Consider the following 18760-nt stretch of genomic DNA (forward strand, 5'->3'; position numbering starts at 1 on the left):
GAGCGCCAGAGAAGGTCTACATGATTTCACCGGCGGACGGCTGTCTGGCCTGCGCGAGGGGCCGTGCGTACTACTTGCGTTGGCGCAGGGGCGGGGCCTCTGCCGGCGCGCCAGCAGTGACGCCCCCCTGGACGGTTCTGATTGCTTGCGTGCTCGAGGTTCGTACTAAAGGGGCGGGGCCTCATGTTGGTAGGTGTGGGACGTCCGGGGAGAGGTGCGAGTCGACGCCCTCGTGTGGCTTGGCTTCGTTTGGGGTGGGGGCCTCGCGCTCAGGAGGAGGCCCTGGGGCGGTCTCACGATTGAGGTGGCAGGGTGCGCAGGCACCGGAGCGCGGGGTGCTTGCGCGGCTGTCAAGGTGGGTGCAGCCGGGGAGCGACCCGAGAGAACGGAGGTGAGTTTGAGTGTGTCTGTGCTCTTGCGACTGCGTGAGGTTGTGAGGCCGCGTCGGGTCGTGAGGCTGCTTAAGGTCTTGCGCCCGAGGTTGCCTGGGATCGTGAGGCTGCGTGGGGTCGTGAAGCCGCGTGGGCCTTTCCGCCTGCAACCGGCTGTGCGTCTGTGGCTGCCGTGCGGTCGTGTGTGTTTGCGTGGTGGGCTGCGTGTGAGGTGAAGAGCCGTGACTGTGTGAAGCATGCGATGGCGTCCGTGTGCTGTGAGAAGAGGGTGGGTGGCCGCGTGTGTGTGTGTGTCGGAGTCAGCCGCGGGGGGAGGCGGGGACGTCTCTCAGGACCCTGCATCTCACTCATTGTGGTCTGTGTTGTTTACACGGGAGAGAGAAGTGACTGCACCTGTGGGGCTGGGAGTGGGGATGCGAGTGTGTCCCTGAGCGTGTGTGTGTATGTGTGTGTGTGTGAGAGAGACAGACAGACACAGGCTGTGCCCATCGTCTCTCACAGCCTGGGGTGCTTTGACTGGGTGACTGTGCGACCCAGTGTCGGTGGTTTTTCAGTTGCGAGTGTGTGGCTGTGCTGTCCATGTGTGTATCTGCCCGTAACTGGAAGCGGGACCCTGTGGGGAGCATTCCGAGCGCTGCACAGGCGCGAAGGGCCCCGGGGAAAGCTGCGTGCGTGCCGTTGTGCGAGGCGTGTCTCCTGGGAGAAGTAGGACGATCCCAGCACCTGCCTGGGTGATGGGAAAATTAAACGGGGTAACAGGTGAGACACCCGGCAGAGATCTTGCGCTTACTTACCCCTGTGTAGGGGGTGGTTGTGGTGCCGGTGGTGGTTTTCTCTGACCCTGTGCAGAGGTCGGGGTGCAGTGGTGATGCTGCAGGAGTTTTATCTCGGAATTTGACACTGGACACTCGTCCTCAAAGCCCAGGGTCTGACCTCGCCTGTTTGAGCAGCAGCGCCCCAGTAACGGATCCCGCAGCAGGTTGTGCGCAGTTGAAGGGAGGGCAGAGCGAACCGCGGGCTCTGAAACTCCGGTGTCATCACTCACTAGCTGGGACAGGTCACTTAGATCACTGCCCTCGGCTTCATGCGCAAAGTGGAAATGATGGTACCAGTCCCAGGCTTGGGGTGAGCACTGAGTGGAACAAGACCGACACAAGAAAGCAATGCATAAAGGACAGTCACAAGGATACCCAGAGAATAAAAGCCACAAGAAGAAAAGCAAAAAGTGGAGCCACAGAGTAAAGGTTTCAAGACAGAGATAAAAAGAATGAAAATCTAGGTCTGAGCTTAGATTCCGAATATTCTGGTCAGTGTCCTGGGAGGGCTAGATCCTGGGAGGGGGATGGGGGAAGGCCAGGACCAGAGGGTCTTCCTGAATGGAGATGTCCCTAGGGAGCTTGTGGGGGGGGGGGGGCGGGGAGACCTGAGCTGGGATGTGGCTGGGCCAGTGGGGGAGGGGGGTGGTCCCCATAACGTGGACTGGAGACAGCTGTGTCTAGACCAATTTTCAGCCTCCTCACTGTAGATACTTTGAGCCAGATAATTGAAGGGGGTTCCTATGTACTGTAAGATGGTTGTCATTATCCCCGGCCTCCACCCGCCAGATGCCAGCAGCACACGCTCTCCCCTACTGTGAAAGCAAAAATGTCTCCAGACACTGCCAGGTGTCACCCGGACGGCAAAATCATCCCAGTTAAGAATCACTGCTGTACAAGACTGTGACAAGGGCACACCACGGGCAGTCCCAAGACGTGGGGGGGGGGTGGCTAGAGAGGAGGGGTCATAAAGGGACAGTGTCCTGAGATGAGTGGGCTCTAAGAGGCACTCACTCACTCAGTAGTCATGTGCCCGCCCGTGCTGGGCTGGTCAACAAGACAGATGAGGTTCCTCCTCACCTGGAGCTTGCATTTAGTAGAGAGACCACCCCCTGGGCCACCCCCCACTGCAACCAAAAATGTCCCCTAACATTGCAAGTGTCCCCTGGGGGCAAAATCTCCAGTGGAAAGCCACTGCTGTAGTGCCACCTTTATCTTTTTCATGTCACAGGGTGTCCCATATGTGCACGTAACGGTCACTTAGCCGGTTTCCTAGTGGTCGGCCAGCAGGTTGCTCCCAATCTCTCAATGACTGACAATGGTTAGCATGCTGTGTGTTGCATGATTTCACTTATTCAGTCACAGTAGTCCTGTGGAGTCATTGTTATTTGCCCCATTTTACAGTTGAGGATGGTGAGGCCCGGGGGACACAGAGAGTGCGAGGTCCTACAGAGGACCAGAGTTAGCATGAGGTCATACAGTGGCAGAGTTAGAAGCTGAATCCTGACAACCTGGCTCCAAGTGCCCACCCTTCTTACAAACCCTGCCACAGCCTGTCATCTCACACAGCACGAGGGCGCTTGAGGACAAAGGCCAGAAATGGGGTTACTGGGTCAAGGGTCTGTGCACCTTCAGTCTTAGAGGTAGTGCCCTCCCTTGAGGTGGTGCCGTCTTCTCTCAAGCCGGCACCTTACGAGAACTCTAACCACAGCCCTTTAGTGGTGTCAGTCTTCCTCAGTGTTGGGGGCTTGGCGATTAGCGACTCGAAAAGGAGGGGGACAGCGAGAATTTACTGAGTGCCAGTTGCTGGAGATAGTTCGTGTAAATACCTGACAGCCACGGCTGAGGTAGGCTTCCTCTACCCCATTGTGCAGCCAAGCAAACGGAGGCCATAAGTCTCTCCCATGGCTGGTAATGGACAGAGGCAAGCTTTGTACCCAGAATCCACTGATATCACACTGTTGTTCCTTCCTCTCCAGGGGTGCTGAGTTCCTTGGAGAAGATTATTTTGTCGACAAGGATTGTGCTTCTCCAACTTGGGGTGCGTGGCTGAGCACAAGCAGCCATGAGGAGACTCAGGGTGGACACGACGCCACGTCCTGTAGCAATCCATTCTCCTTGAGGAATCACAGGGGAAAAGCCGGATGATGTACCTACCTGGTAAGTAACTTAAAACATGGCTTTTTACATTAACACAAATCAGATGTATCACGATGTAGGATGCTGAAGTCACATGCTTGTTTCAAAATGAAACAGAAACAACCAGCAGAAGAGTTTTCTGTTGTGAGGCAGCTGCTTTGGGTGTGTCCCAGACCACAGAGCTAGGCATTCAGCCTCCTCTGCTGTTGGGAGATAGTGGTCAAAAGTGTGAGAACTCCCAGGCAAAGAGCAGAGCTCCATAGTCAGAGGCCCTGGGGCTGGGGCTGGCTTGACCCAGCCACGCAAGCCTGCTGCACACCTCGCTCCAGCTCCACGCTGAGGAACATCAGTGTGGTAGCTTCCAGTCGACCCTTGTGGGACTGTTTACACCAGCAGTCCCCAACCTTTCTGGCACCAGGGACCACTTTTGTGGAAGACAGTTTTTCCACAGACATGGGGATGCTGGGGGTGGAGGCAGAGCTCAAGCTATGATTCAAGGAGGGATTCAACTGTAATTCACTGTGCAGCCTAGTTCTTAACTAGCCATGGCCTGGTACTGGTCCATGGTCCCCGGGGGGTTGGGGACTCCTGGTTTATTTATTCCATGGAAATTGGAAGACACTACAGATCACCTGGCACCCCCCTGCCCTGGAGGCTTATCCAGAAAGAATTCGGGCATCCAGGGTTTTGGGGCAACCCCTCTGTGTCCCCATTCTGCATGAGGAAGCCTTGCTTAGCGCAGTCAGAGAACCGAATGCCAGGCCACTGGGTCTGTCACTGAGCACAACTCCCAACCCAAACCTGGCATGCTGCAAGTCTCCCCACGTCCTGTGGCCCGTCTGTTGCAACAGGGAAACACCTCCGGACTGCGGTGCTGCACTGCCACATCCCAAACCCACCAGAGAGGATGGAGTGGGGGGGTTGTCCTGAGTAGACCCCTGTCCCACACCAGAAGGGCAGACCGAGTTGCATGTGGTCAGGGACTCCAGCCCTGACCCCATCACTTAAAGCTCCGTGACAGCAGGTGGGCCGTCTTCCCTCTCACCCTCATGTTTGCTGGAAGACATGAAGCCATTGTGTCTGGCTCACTCTGAAGATGAAAGGAGATCATGTGATGCACATAGAGTGCGTAGTACAGCTCTCACCCTGGCACTGACCGTGAACCCAGGAGGTGGGGTTGGCCACGTGCAGCACACACACCACAGCACGTCCACAGAGACGAGCAGATGCAGTCTATAGCACTGGCCCACTGCACTGGTGGCCTGCAGCCTCACCTCCCCGGGCCGTCGCCATGGCACTGCCTCGGCTGCTCACCTTCCCTTTGTAGCAGTGGCCATCATCTTCCCTTTGTAGGTGAGGGCATCAAGCTAAAGGCTCAGGAAGGTTCAGTAACTCGCCCAAGGTCACACAGCCACAAACAGGAATGTTGGTTAGCTCACAGTGTCCAGTAGAGAACAGAAAGTGGACTCACAACACAATCCGTTCCCATGTGATGAAGTGGCACCCAGTGCAGGTCGGGGGGCTGGGACGGCTCCTTGAAGAACTGCTGATAGAGAAGGTATTTACTCTTGGGTCATTCAGTCTCTCAGGGCAGCTGTTAGCCAGTCCCTCCATGTGCAGGCCAGGGCACTGGGGGTGCACAGGGGGCCTCTCCTCAGCAGGTTTGCATGCAAGCTGGTGGAGACAGACCACAAGGTGGAGCAGTCACAGTAAGGAAGCACATTACACAGTGTTTTGGGAAAAGTTCTGTTTTTCCCATTTTTCCTTTTCCCTCAAATACTACCACTCATGGCAGTTCTCACACCACATGTGTGGGGGTTTTCTCCACACCAAGCAATTCTGTGACCCCCGCTGGATGTCCTACAATTTAACTCAATTCTATCTACCTGGAGACAACGTCAGATCCCACAGATTAGGGGTCAGTCCTACAAGACGCCAGTTGCAAGTAGTGGGTCCCCAGGTGACCCACAACTTCTGTCCAATTTGGCTGCAAATCAGAGGTTCCCAGGACCCCCACTCAGGTTGGATTAGTTTGCTGGAGCGGCTCACAGAACTCAGGGAAACACATTCACAGTTTAATTATTAAAGGATGTCATAAAGGACACAGGTGAACGGTCAGATGAAGAGGTATGCGGGGTGAGGTCTGAGAGGGTCCCGAGCACAGGAGCCCCTGTCCCCATGGAGTTCGGATGCTTCACCCTTCTGGTACGTGGATGTGTGCACCAACACAGAAGCTCTCTGAACCCCCATCCTTCTGGGATTTTTATGAAGGCTTCCTCATGTAGCCATGATCAACCGTTAGCTCCATTTCCAGCCCCGTCCCCTCTCTGGAGCAGTGGGGGTTGGGAGAACTAGGTGAAAATTCCAGGTTTCTAACCATGGTTTGGTCTTTGCTGACCAGCCCCTGTTCAGGAGTCTTCTCTTTACAACAGAAGATGTTCCTGTCGCTTAGGAATTTACAAGGGTCTGAGGAGCCCTGGGCCAGGACCCAGGGGCAGAGACCAGTGTATTTTTTCCTATTATCTCACACATAGCACATTAGACAGCGGTGAGAGCTGGGTGAGGGAGCCCGGGACGGGTGGGCAGGCGGGTCAGCGGCAGGTTGCAGTATTAAGTGGAATGGCTAAGGTGAGCCTCACAGAGAAAGTGCGATTGGAACAAGGGTGGAAGGAACTGAGGTGGGGGAAGGGCCTTGAGGACCCGAATTCATAGCACGTGAGAGGCAAAATAAGGCCAAACATCACATACTGACTCAACCTCATCCTCAACAACTCTGGAAGTAGTCCTGTGTGGTCCTTACATAACAGGAGGAAACGTGGCACTGAGAGGTTAAGTAACTTGCCCAAGGTCACACGGTTAATGAAAGTCATGGTTGAACCCAGTGGTGCAACTCCAGAGCGATGTGTTTAACCACCACCAGGCTGCCTGCTCTCCCCGCAAACCCGGATGGTTAGCCAGGAGTCCGGGAGCCAATACCTGGGCTTGGATCCTGGCTCTGCCATCGCCCTGTGCTGTGGCACTGGGCTCGTGATTTCTACCCTGTGCATCTCTCTCCTCATGTGGAAATGGCATTGGGAGCAGTGCCTGACCCAGGGTCAGAGCAAGAATTAAACAGTGATCTGTGTGGAGAGGCACCGGGCCCATGTAAGCACTCCAGTTTATTTGTCTTATTAACAGCTAACCTCTTAGTTATTACTCTTACTTACCCCTGCTGTCCTCTTTATAAAGAGAGACATGTAGCAAGCCTGGCTTCCCTTGAACAGTACAAGGCCATCTCGTGATTCACATTTCAAATCGGGACAGACCCATTATCTAACTCGGAACTTAATATGGTCTTGGTTTGATTCCTTGTCCCTTCCCCCAACTCTCAAGGGAGAAAAGAACTCAAACATTAATAGAGGGAAACCCCTGTAATTCCATTTCCCAGACTGCCTCTGACTGTACCTCATAGAACAGTCTCAGAGCTTTCTACAACGTGTCCACTGTTGTTGGTGCGGGGTGTGATGATGGCGCTGTTCGGACATGCAGGCTGAAGCATTTAGGGGCATACTGTCTTGGCCACAACTTACTTTAAAGTGATTTTTTTTTTACTTTATTTTTTTTGTTTTTTAGCTTGTTTTCTTTTTTCAATTTTTTTTAAGTAAAGAAAATGTGAATATTGGGTGAAGAGTAATCAGGTGTTCATTGCACTATTATTTTCTCTAGATTTCAGATTTTTCAATGGGGGTGAAGAGTAAAACTCATACCTCACATTTGCCTTTTACAGACCGGCCCTTCTGCAGAAGACAAGTTCTTAGGGCTTGGGGTGACTGTGGGCAGAAGTGCTCTGTGATGCGTTCTCTGCATGGAGCAGTTGACCCTGCCACTGACCATCTGTGGGGCCGGTCCCTGAGTCAGTCCACACAGATTCCCTGAGCACCGCTCTGTGCTGGCGCTGTCAGCCAGGGAGGGGGGCAGTGAGCAGGAGTCAGGCGCCTGCCTGGTGGAGCCCGCCCTGGTGGGGACCCGTGTGACCACACACATAGACGGAGCAGCGGGTGCTGTGATCAAACTGGAGCAGCAGAATGGTGTAGCCTCCACAGGGCAGGTAGCGCTGTCCCCTGCCACCAGTGCAAGGCAATTTAAAATTTCCAGGAGCCACATGGAGACGAGTAAAAGACAAAACCAAATTAATCATTAAAGTTAATTTAATAATGCATTTTATTATTTAACTCTATAATGTTTCAGATGTACTGTTCCAGCTTGAAATCAGTCTAAACAGTTACCAGTGACACAGTTACGTGCTTTTTCTCGTACGCGTCTTCAAAGCCGGTGTGTGTCTTATACACAGCGCCCCTCCGTCCAGATGTGTCGTGTTTACTGCAGATATTTGTTCTGTATTTACATTTCATAAAGTTTGTCATGGGAGTAGATTCACACACCCCAGTTGTTCTGAACATACCTTCAAGTTTTACAGTAGCTGACTTGAGAATCCATTTTCAATTTTAGTAAAAATAAATTTTAATTTGGTAATTGTCATATTATATTTTAATAATAAATTCACAGGAATAACATGAAATCAAACACTCCGTTTCTCAGTTGCACGAGCCTTGTTTCCAGGGCATACTTGTCACACGGGCTGGTGGCGGGCCTGCGGTTCTTGAAGAGACTCCAAGGCCGCCCAGAAGGCCAGTGAACCTCCTGACTTCTGTTCTCCCGCAGCCCCACCTTCCCAGCTTGCTGCCACTCCCCGGGGGAGGACTCTTGGAGGGGAAAAAAGGATGCCTGCTGCAGGAGGAAAGGCCAAGGTCAGCAGCCCTTCCTCTTCCTTTGGGAAAGTTCTGTCTTGTGAGCTGTGGACCATTTGCTTTTCCTCCAGGGACACTTCCTGCCCAATGGAGACCCAACGAAGACTCGGTCCCCAGGTTCCTTCCATCACCACAGAGGGTGGGAGCTGAGAAGGGCCTGCTCTCCTTTTTTCTCAGTGTGCATGTGACCACTCCCCTGTTGGTTCAGCACCTCAAGGGTCTCTGCCAACATCATTGGGAGAAATGCCCTCCCCAGAGGAAAGGTGACCGCCCCCGATTTCCCGAGATGGAGATGCCTGCCCACGTGGGACCTGCTGAGGCACAGGTGGGTTCTGTGTTGTTCTCCAGAGCTAAGCTCCTAATGTTGCTTTGTTTCTACATGATACGCTTTTTATGCAACACAGTCTTAAATATCATGCTGCACTGTTTCACTGATGTTAATATACCTGCCCCTTCTGGCCTTAGCACCCCCAGATGTGTCCTGAATAACTCCCTGGCCACTGTCTCTCCTGTGTGTGGGACAAGTCCTCTGTCTGCTGCAGGCAGGCATGTGGGAACATGAGCCCACCGTGACAGGACAGGGGTTTTCCATTTCAGGCACCAGTGACGTTTGGGGACTTGGCCATCTACTTCTCCCTGGAAGAGTGCGGCAGGCTGGCCCCATGCAGAAGGATCTGTACGAAGACGTCATGCTGGAGAACTACCAGCACCTGGTCTCTCTCGGTGAGGCTCCCCCACAATCCACAGCTGCCCTTTGAGGGACGGGGACCAGCCAGTCTGGCCCAGAAAACAGAAGCTGTTCCAGTCTGGGTTTGTTTTCTTTTTAACAGCTTTATTGAGATATAATTCACACATGGTACAATTCACCCACGTCAAGTGTCCAACTCAGTGGTTTAGATTGTATTGGCAGAGTGGGTGTCCATCAGCACAGTCATTTTAGAACATTCTGCCACCCCCTCCAAAGAAACCCCATGCCCATTCGCATCACTCTTCATTTTCCCCTGCCCCCTAGTCCCCCCAGATGAGGCAGATACTCCTCCACTCTCTGTCTCTATGGACTTGCCTGTTCTTAGCCCTTCATTGAGATGGAGTCTCACAGTATGTGGCCTGTGCATCTGGCTTCTGTCACTGACCACCATGTTTTCGAGGTTCATCCACATGTACTGGGTGTCGGTGCCTCATTACTTTTTATGGCCGAGTAACATTCCACTGTGTGGATGGACCGCATTTGTTTCTCCACGCATCAGTTGATGAGCATTCAGGCTGTTCCCACTCCACAGCTCTGCTGCTGTGAACATCTGTGTATGAGTTCTTGTATGGATGCATATTTTCATTTGGGTATGTAGCTACGAGTGGAATTCCTTGCTGGTCATATAGTAGCTGTATATGTAATGTTTTGAGGACACCTCACTTGTGTTAAGACAGAGAATTTAATATCAGGAATCAACAGGTACTGGTAAAAGGTGATTAGTGGACCCTAGGGTGATGCAGAGGTGGTAAGGCAGGACGCAGCCACCCTCCCAGGGTGAGGGGCGAGTCTAGGGCTTTCAGGACTCAGGGACACAACCTTGTGTAGGAGGATTGGGTTGTACTCCTGACAGGGCAAGATGAGACTGTTTCTGGGGGTGGATGGGAAAGAGGAAAGCAGGAGTTGAAAGCACCAGAGTCCCTACCGGTAGACGCTCCCAGGGCATGGCTGGTGAAGGAGAGGTATGGGTTGCTGTGTCAAAAACAGCTCAGAGAAGGGGGGTCGGGAACTGAAAGGCAGCAGCTCATTGACCAGCCTCAGGAATTTCTGCTCCTGCTTTTCAGGAAAACAGCTGGCTTTGTAGAATTAGGAAGGAAAAACTCTTCTGCCCGTACCTGGATTTTCACTCACTTCATTCTCTGACTGCCCTTCTAGTCCTCTAAGCTCCTTTTGTGCTGATGAGTCTCCAACCCGGCTGTTACACAAGGCTCGGTTCCGATGTCGTGGCACCCATATCATAGTCAATTCCCATGTGTAGGACTTTCTTATCAGAGGCCAAACATGATCACCTTGTTGGAGAAGAGGAAAGCGCCCTGGGTTGGGGAGCCAGCAAGGAGACGCAGGGGCCTGGGTGAGTGACAGAGCCAGGGCTTAGAAGTCCTGTGTAAGAGCACACGCCATTGGGAGGAGGCCACCCTGTGAGGTAATACCTGAGAGCCGCTTCCCCACCTCCTGGGCAGAAAGTTAAGTCTCTGCAGTGTGATCCATCCCCACCCCATGGGAGAATGACTAACATTTTATAAGCCTTTACTGGGTATCAGCCACCCCTGTGAACACAGGTTTCTCCCAACAATGCTGTAAGGCAGGAACTATTACTCCTATTCTGTAGACAAGGAAACTGCGGACCAGAGAGCGTTAGTGACTTGCCTGAGGTTGCCCAGCTAGGAGGTGGCAGCAGAGCTGGGTGTGAACCCCAGGTTCTAGTCTCAGGAGCTGAGATCTTAACACCCTCATCCCTATCCGCCACTTTCCCTGCCTCGGCTTCCATATTTACCCCAGAGAAAGTGCGTTCCGACCACTTAAATGATAGCACCTCTAATGATAATGTCCCAATATGCATTTTCTTCATTCCTCAAAAAAAAATCAAAAATCTTTTCCATAACTGTTCATTTTCACTACTTTGTAAGAACTCATTCCCTTTTCTAACAGATTCTTCTTTGGTTGGTCAAGTTGTGTGGTTTTTTTTTTTTCTTTTTTTACACTTCTGTGAGGTTTTTTAATTGGGGGGGGGAGCGTAACATTAAGTATATGATCCTAACCATTTTTAAATGTACAGTTACGTATTCACGTTTCGTGCAGCAGGTCTCTAGAACTTGTCCACCTTGCAACACTGGAAGTCTTGGTTACCAGCATTCTGCTGTTTCTGTGATTCTGACAACTGGGGATACTTCCTGTAAATAGAAACATACAGTATTAGACCTTTTCTTACTGGCTGCTTTTACTGAGCTTAATGTCCTTGAGGTTCATGCACGGCATAGCATGTGACAGGATTTCCTTCTTTTTAAAGGCTATGTAATATTCTATTGTATGCATATTCAGCCGGCCCTCCGTATCCTGTTCCTCATTTGTGGTTTTAATCATGAAAATGTGGATTGAAAATGTTTGGAAAATATGTTGCATTGAACAGTGGTTGCATCTGTACTAAACAGCGTAGACTTCTTTCCTTGTCACTATTCTCTGAACAGTACAGTATAATAACTATTTACAGCATTTGTGTTTTAGGTATAATACATAATCTAGAGATAATTTAAAGTTTACAGGAGGATTGTGTAGGTTATGTAGCGAATACTGTCGTTTTATATACTTGAACATCCATGGATTTTAGAGTCCATGGGGGACCTGGAATCAATCCCCCGAGGATACTGAGGGATGACTGTACCACAGTTTTTAAATCCATTCATCTGTCAATGTTTCCACGTCTTGGCTGTTGTGAATAATGTTGCAGTGAACATGTGTGTGCACATATCACTTTGAGATCCTGATTTCAATTCCTTTGGATATGTACCCAGAAGTGGGATCACTGGATCAAATGGTAGTTCTAGTTTAATTTTCTGAGAAACCTCCACACTGTTTTCGACTATGGCTGCACCATTTTTCACTTCCACCAATGGTGCACAAGAGTTTGGACTTCTCATCTAGCCAACAGTTATTTTCTGATGTTGATTTTGTTTTGTTTTGTTTAAGGTGGCCATCCTTATGGGTGTGAGGTGATATTGTGGGTTTGATTTGCGTTTCTCTAGTGATTAGTGATGTTGAGTGTCTTTTCATGTGCTGATTGGCCATTTGTCTACCTTCTTTGGAGAAGTGTCTGTTAAAGTCCTTTGCCCATTTTCAGTAGGGTTGTCTTTTGTTGTTGAGTTGTAGAATTTCCATATATAGTCTGCATATTTACCCCTTATCAGATTTGCAATTATTTCCTCCCATTCCACAGGTTGCCTTTTCACTGTTCATTGCTTCCTCTCACATGCAGAAGTTAAGTCTGATCTAGTCCTATTTGTCTATTTTTTATTTTGTTCCCTGTGCTTTTGGTGTCATATCTAAAAAATCAGTACCAAATCCAAAACCCTGGAGCTTCTCCCCTGTATTTTCTTCTAAGTGTTTAATAATTTTAGATCCTATGTGTAGGTCTTCAATACGTTTGGAGCTAACTTTTGTATTTGGTAGAAAGTAAGGGTTCTATTTCATCCTTGTGCATGTAGGTATCTTGTTTTCTAGCAACATTTGTGGAAGATACTGCCCTTTCCCATTGTGCAGTCTTGGCACTCTTTCTGAAAATCATTTGACCAGATTTGCAAGGGTTTGTTTCTGGGCTCTCTATTCCTATTGGTCTATATGTCTGTCTTTATGCTGCTGCCACACCATCTTAATTACTGTTGCTTTGTAGTATGTTCTGAAATCAGGAGGCCTCCAACTTTATTCTTCTCCAACAGTCTTCTTGACTGTTTTGGCTATTCAGGGTCCCTTGAGATTCCATATGAATTTTAGGGCTTTTTATCTATTTTCTTCAAAAAATGTCATTGGGATTTTGACAGGGATTGCATTGAATCTGTAGATCATTTCAATCATTTGGTCACTTTTATAATATTAAGTCTTCCAGTCCACAAGCATATAGTATCTTTTTCTTTAGCTATATCTTCTTTGGTTACTTTTAGCAATCTTTTGTACTTTTCAGTTTATAAGTTTTCACCTCTTTGGTTAAACTTACTTCTGTTTCAGATTTTATAGTAAATGGGGCTGTTTTCTCAGTTTCCTTTCTGTAGTGATCATTGTTAATGTATAGAAATGTAACTGACCTTGGAGTGTTGATTTTAAATCCTACCACTTTGCTGAATTTATTTATTGGTTCTAACAGTTTTTTGTGTGTGGAATCTTTAACCTCATGTTATCTGTGAATGTGGAGAATTTTATTTTTTATAATGTATTTCTTTTTCTTGTCTAATTGCTCTGGCTAGAACCTCCAGTGCTGTGTTGAATAGTAGTGGTGAAAATGGGCATCCTTGCCTTGTTCCTGATCTTGAAGGAAAGGCTTCAGTCTTTTCCTCATTTACTGCTACATTTGCTGTGGGCTTTTTAACTATGGTTTTTATTATATTGAGATAGTTTTATTGTAGTCCTAGTTTGTTGAGTGACTTCATTATGAATGATTGTTGAATTTTGTGAGAAGCTTTTTTTCTGCATCAGTTGGGATGATCATGTGGTTTTTGTCTTTCATTTTGTTAATATGTTGTATTACATAGATTGATTTCCCATAATGAACTATCCTTGCAGTCCAGGTATAAATTCCACTTGCTTGTGTATATGATCCTTTTCATGTGCTGTTGAATTCATTTTGCTAATATAGTTAACCTTGAACAACATAGGAGTTAGGGGCATCGACTCCCTGCAGAGTTGAAAATTTGCATGTAACTTAAGTCAACCCTGCACATCTGCAAGTTCCAACCACAGATCAAAAATACTGTCTTTGATCTGCAGCTGGTTGAATCCATGGATGCAAAACCCAGGGATATAGAGGGATGGCTGTATATTTATTACCATATACTACTCCCCCCACCCCAGCCATCCTCACTTCTCACCCTTGATCCTACCCCCCTTTGGTTTTCTCCTTGTGTGGTTTATAGATGTTCCTGAAAACCCTTCCCCCTTTTGCCCCATCATCCTCTCCCACCTCCCCTCTAGTTACTGTCAGTTTGTTCTTAATTTCAATGTTTCTGGTTATATTTTTCTTTCTTGTTTATTTTGCTGATTAGGTTCCACTTATAGGTGAGATCATATGGTATTTGTCTTTCACCACCTGGCTTATTTCACTTAGCATAATGCTCTCCAGTTCCATCCATGCTGTTGCAAAGGGTAGGAGCTCCTTCTTTCTTTCTGTTGTGTGATATTCCATAGTGTAAATGTACCATAGTTTTTTGATCCATTCATTTACTGATGGGCACTTAAGGTTGCTTCCAGCACTTGGCTATTGTTTTGATTAGTATTAGCATGGTATATTTTTCTCCATCCATTTACTATTAATCTCATATACTTTATATCTAAAGTGGGTTTCTTATATACAACATGCAGTTGGTTCCTGGTTTTGGGGGTTAAGATTTTATTATTTATTTTTAGAGAGGGAGAGGGAAGGAGAAAGAGAGGGAGAGAAACATCCTTGTGTGGTTGCCACTACTGGAGACCTGGCCTGCAACCCAGGCATGTGCCCTGACTGGGAATCAAACCAGCGAACCTTTGTTTCACAGGTTATCACTCAATCCACTGAACCACACTAGCCAGGGCTGGTTCCTGTTTTTGATCCACACTGACAGTCTCTTTTAATTGGTACATTGAGACCATTTATATTCATGGTGATTATTGATATAGTTGATATATAATATCAGAAATGAATGTGTAGTAACTGTATTTGTTACTATTCTCTCTTTGTTGTCTTTATTCTTGGTTCTCCTTTTGCCATCCATTCCTTTTCTGCCTTTTGTGATTTTATTTTTTTCTTTAAAAAAAATTTTTTTTCCCATTTTACATGATTCTACTTTTTGTCTTTCTTAGTGTTTCAGTTATGCCTGTTGTTGTTGTCGTAACTTTTTTTTAGTGGATGTCCTTGAGTTTGCAACACACTTTTACAACTAACCCATGTCCACTTTCAAGTAACACTGTACCACTTCATGGTTATCATGAGTACTTAATAACAATAAAATAAAGCTAATTGCTTCCTCTCATTCCCAGTATCATTGTTGTCATTCACTTCATTTAAGTAAATGCATAAACACACATAATTGAATACATTGTTGTATTATTGTTTTGAACATATTGTTCTCTGTTAGATCAATTAAGAATAAGAAAAATAAGAGGGTTTTTTGCCTTCACTATTCCTTCTTCGGTGTTCTTCCTCTGTCTCTGTACATCTCAGTTTCTGATCTCTACTATTTTCCTTCTCTCTAAGGGGACCTCTTTTTAACATTTCCTGCAAGGCAGTCTACTGGCAACAAATTCCCTCAATATTTGTCTGAGAAAGTCTTTTTCCCTCTTTCACTTTTGAAGTATATTTTCACAGACTAAAGAATTTGAGGTTAGTGGTTTCTCTCTTCAAAAGAGAGTTGCAAATGGCTCTTGCAAAAATAGGAATTTAGTTAAAAAGCCCACCCCGCCTCAAATTTAATCAGCCTAAAGAAGTTCATTTTCACAGTATTATTTTTTCTTAACATTAATTCAGGCAAAATATCAAAAGGCTTCAAGTAGTTTTAAATTTCTCTTCTAATACTTTCCAATTTTCATTACTCTTTTAGCATTTCAGAAAGCTACTTTAGTCATCTTAAATTACTATTAATCTTTATATTCAAAAGGAACATGTACACTTCAAAAACTATGACAAAAATCAAAATGAAGGAAAATATTACTACAATCCTTTCCCAGAAAGGATGCTCTCTATTTAGAGGCACAGCTTGCAGATATTTTCAATGTATAAAATGGGACCATTCTTGCAGTAACATTTGACAAACTAATTCTTTGTTTAATATTCTAGGAAATTTTCTATGTCAGTTCAACTTAGCTTCTTACATGACAATTTTTTAAAAAATAAGAAAACAAATATTTAATTTGTTGGTATCTTTCAGACTTGGGGTCTAAATGTGAGACCAAGAAGTTACGTCCAAATCATTGCAACAAACCTAAGCAACGCATCTATCAGAAACCAGTTTCTGCAGCACCAAAAGGCCCCCCAGGAAAGAGAGGCTGCAAGAAAAATTCAGTCCTAATAAAACCCAAGGAAGTATATCCAGGGAAGAAATCTTTAAAATATAATGACTGTGGGAAAATCTTTATTCAAAGCTTATCTTTTAAACTGCATCAGAATTCTCATACTGAAGAGAAGCCTTATGAATGTAGTAATTGTAGAAAAGCCTTCAGACGAGTCCCAGCCCTCATCCTTCATCAGAGAATTCACAGTGGAAAGAAAAGCCTTGAATATGGTAAATGTGGGGAAAGCTTCATTCAAAGAATGACCCTGATTCTCCATGAGAAAATGCATGACAGAAAGTAAACATTGGCTATGGGGAGGCCTTGAGTCAGTGCCCGTCCCTCAGTCTACATCAGAAAATCCGCCTTGTGGAGAATACCCCCAGGTGCAGAAAGTGTGGGAAAGCCGTCATTCAAAGGTCATCCCTTTTACTTCATAGGAAAACTCACAATGGAAAGAAAATATGTGAATGCAGTAAACGTGCAGGAGGCTTCAGTAAGAGGTCAGTCCTTGTACATAAAAGAATTCACAATGGAGAGAAAACCCATGAGAGTAAGAAGGCCTTAAATCAGCAGGGAAGTCACCTTTTAGAGAATCTGTATAAATGTAGAAAATCCTTTAATAGGATTTCATCCATTATGCTTCATCAGAGAATTCATGCTGCAGAAAAACCCTACATACGTGATAAATGTCAGAAGGTCTTCAGGTGGCTTTCAACACTTATTCTACATCTAAAAATTCATAATGGAGAGAAACTGTACAGATGCAACAAATGTGAGAAGGTCTGTAATCGGCACTCATCCCTTATGCAACACCAGAAAGTTCATACAAGGAAAAAGAAACTGAATGTCAGGAATGTGGGAAGATGCTTTCTGAAACTGCTAACCTTAAAATTCATCAGAACATTCATTCTGAAGAGAAACCTTTCCAACGCAATAAATGTAGTAAAGTGACCGCCGATCACTTCTTACTGAACATCAGAGAACTTATACTGGAGAAAAACCCTACCAATGTGAGGAATGTGGGAAAGTCTTCAGCCATCGAATATCTCTTACTCGACATAAGAGAATTCATACTGAAGACAGACTGTATGAATGTGATCAGTGTGGAAAGGCCTTCAGCCAGAGTGCACACCTCACCCAACATGAAAGCATTCACACTGGAGAGAAACCATACACATGCAAAACATGTAGGAAGGCTGTTAGTCAATGCGCGTCCCTTATTCTACATGAAAGAAGTCACACTGGAGAGAAACCCTATGTAACGAGTGTGGGAAGGTCTTCAGCAGTGGTTCAGACCTTATCAGGCATCAGGGAAGTCATTCTTCAGAGATACCCTATGCATGCAGCAAATGTGGGAAGGCATATAGTCGGAGCTCATCCCTGATTCGACATCAGAATACACATTCAGAACAAAAAGACTAATGTTACAAAAGCAAAGACTGAGGCTCAAAGTAGCAGAGACAGAGGCATGGGGAAAAGGTGTTTGTCTCTAACATAAATTTTGCAAAAATGGGACCATTTGATGATGCATCCCACTTTGAAAGCCAACAGCAAAAATCCTTGGTGACTTTGACCTGAGAATTTAATATTAACTGAGGCAGTGAGCTAACCATAGGCCTTAATCAAGCTCAGATGATCGGATCCTTCATTTTTTGTAAAGACCATTCTTCATTTGATAAGAATCACTGATTATTTTTTTCCAATGTAATTTTAAAGCTATTTTGTTGGCCATATACAACAAAGTAGAACTGTAAAGTCCATCTTTGTGGGTGGGGCTTTGAACCTGATTTAACGTCACGTGAAGAAAGAGTTTGGGTTTGTCCCTTAGAACTAGAACTATCACATATAAGGGACTTCCTGGAAAACCAGGATGTCACTTTCAACTGACAGAAATTTGTGGATGATAATAAAGAAGAGTGAATCCTTGAATGGATAAAGATGACACAATTGTGTGGAGCAAGGAGACATCACAATTCTATCTCCATAGACAGGAAGTTGTGATGTGAAAAATCTAACAAGCCTGACAGGCTAATGGGGGAGGGGAGTGGGAATAAGATGGGAACAGGGTATACTGAAGACTGAGAAATGGCAGAGCAGAAATTATTTGTTTTATTTGAAAGTAAATTTGTCTATATTTATATGAGCATTGGTATTTTCAAGTGAAACAACATGAACTTGAGTTCTCAAGTGTTCTCAACAGTGTTCTCAAGTGAGAACACTGGCATGCAATAACTAATTGGTGGAGAATGGGGTCTCGTGGACTGAAAGTGTCTCCCCCGAATTCATATGTTGAAGTCCTTCCCCCCAAAGTGATGGTATTTGGAAATGGAGCTTTGAGGAGTAGCTGGGGTTAGATGAGATTATGAGGGTGCAGCCGTCATGATGGGATTTGTGTCTTTAAGAGAAGGGACACCGGAGAGATTCACTTTCTCTCTCTGCCAGGTCAGAACAGAGCTGTCTATAAGCTGGGAAGAAGACAGCTCTCTATGAGCCAGGAAGCTAACCTTCCCCAGTACCCAACAGTGCTAGCACCCGGATCTCTGCCTCTCAGCCTACAGAGCCATGAGAAATAAATGTCTGTTGTTTAAGCCCCCAGTTTGTGATACTTTGTTATAGCAGCCCAAATGGTGAATCTATGGGAAAGCCCCTGGATTTGTGTACCAGGCTCTTCACCTGTGAGCTGTTCACCATAATAGTGTTCAGTCTCTATCTAGCTTGTGCAAAATACGTAAGAAATGAAATCAGAATTCTTTTTTTGCAAGTGGGTTATATACAGTTGGGTGCTTCTGTGTACATTTTACCTCTGCAAAAGCTACTTTTTAAATTTTTTTATTGATTGATTTTTAGAGAAAAAGAGGAAGAGAGAGAAAC

The 18760-nt window shown here is 46.3% G+C and overlaps 1 protein-coding gene across 1 annotated transcript; it reads left to right on the top strand.

Moving 5' to 3' along the window:
• The first annotated feature begins 208 nt into the window (after positions 1-208).
• Positions 209-18484, top strand: ZNF667 (zinc finger protein 667). The gene is given in 9 exon segments (XM_071219971.1): positions 209-391; positions 3187-3367; positions 8311-8458; positions 8731-8856; positions 15766-16194; positions 16197-16727; positions 16730-16837; positions 16840-17142; positions 17145-18484. Coding segments are annotated over 6 exon segments (1599 nt in total). The 5' UTR covers positions 209-391; positions 3187-3367; positions 8311-8458; positions 8731-8795; the 3' UTR covers positions 17312-18484.
• Positions 18485-18760: the final 276 nt, after the last annotated feature.

Source organism: Desmodus rotundus, chromosome 12 (assembly GCF_022682495.2).
Source record: "Desmodus rotundus isolate HL8 chromosome 12, HLdesRot8A.1, whole genome shotgun sequence".
NCBI classification, from domain to species: domain Eukaryota; kingdom Metazoa; phylum Chordata; class Mammalia; order Chiroptera; family Phyllostomidae; genus Desmodus; species Desmodus rotundus.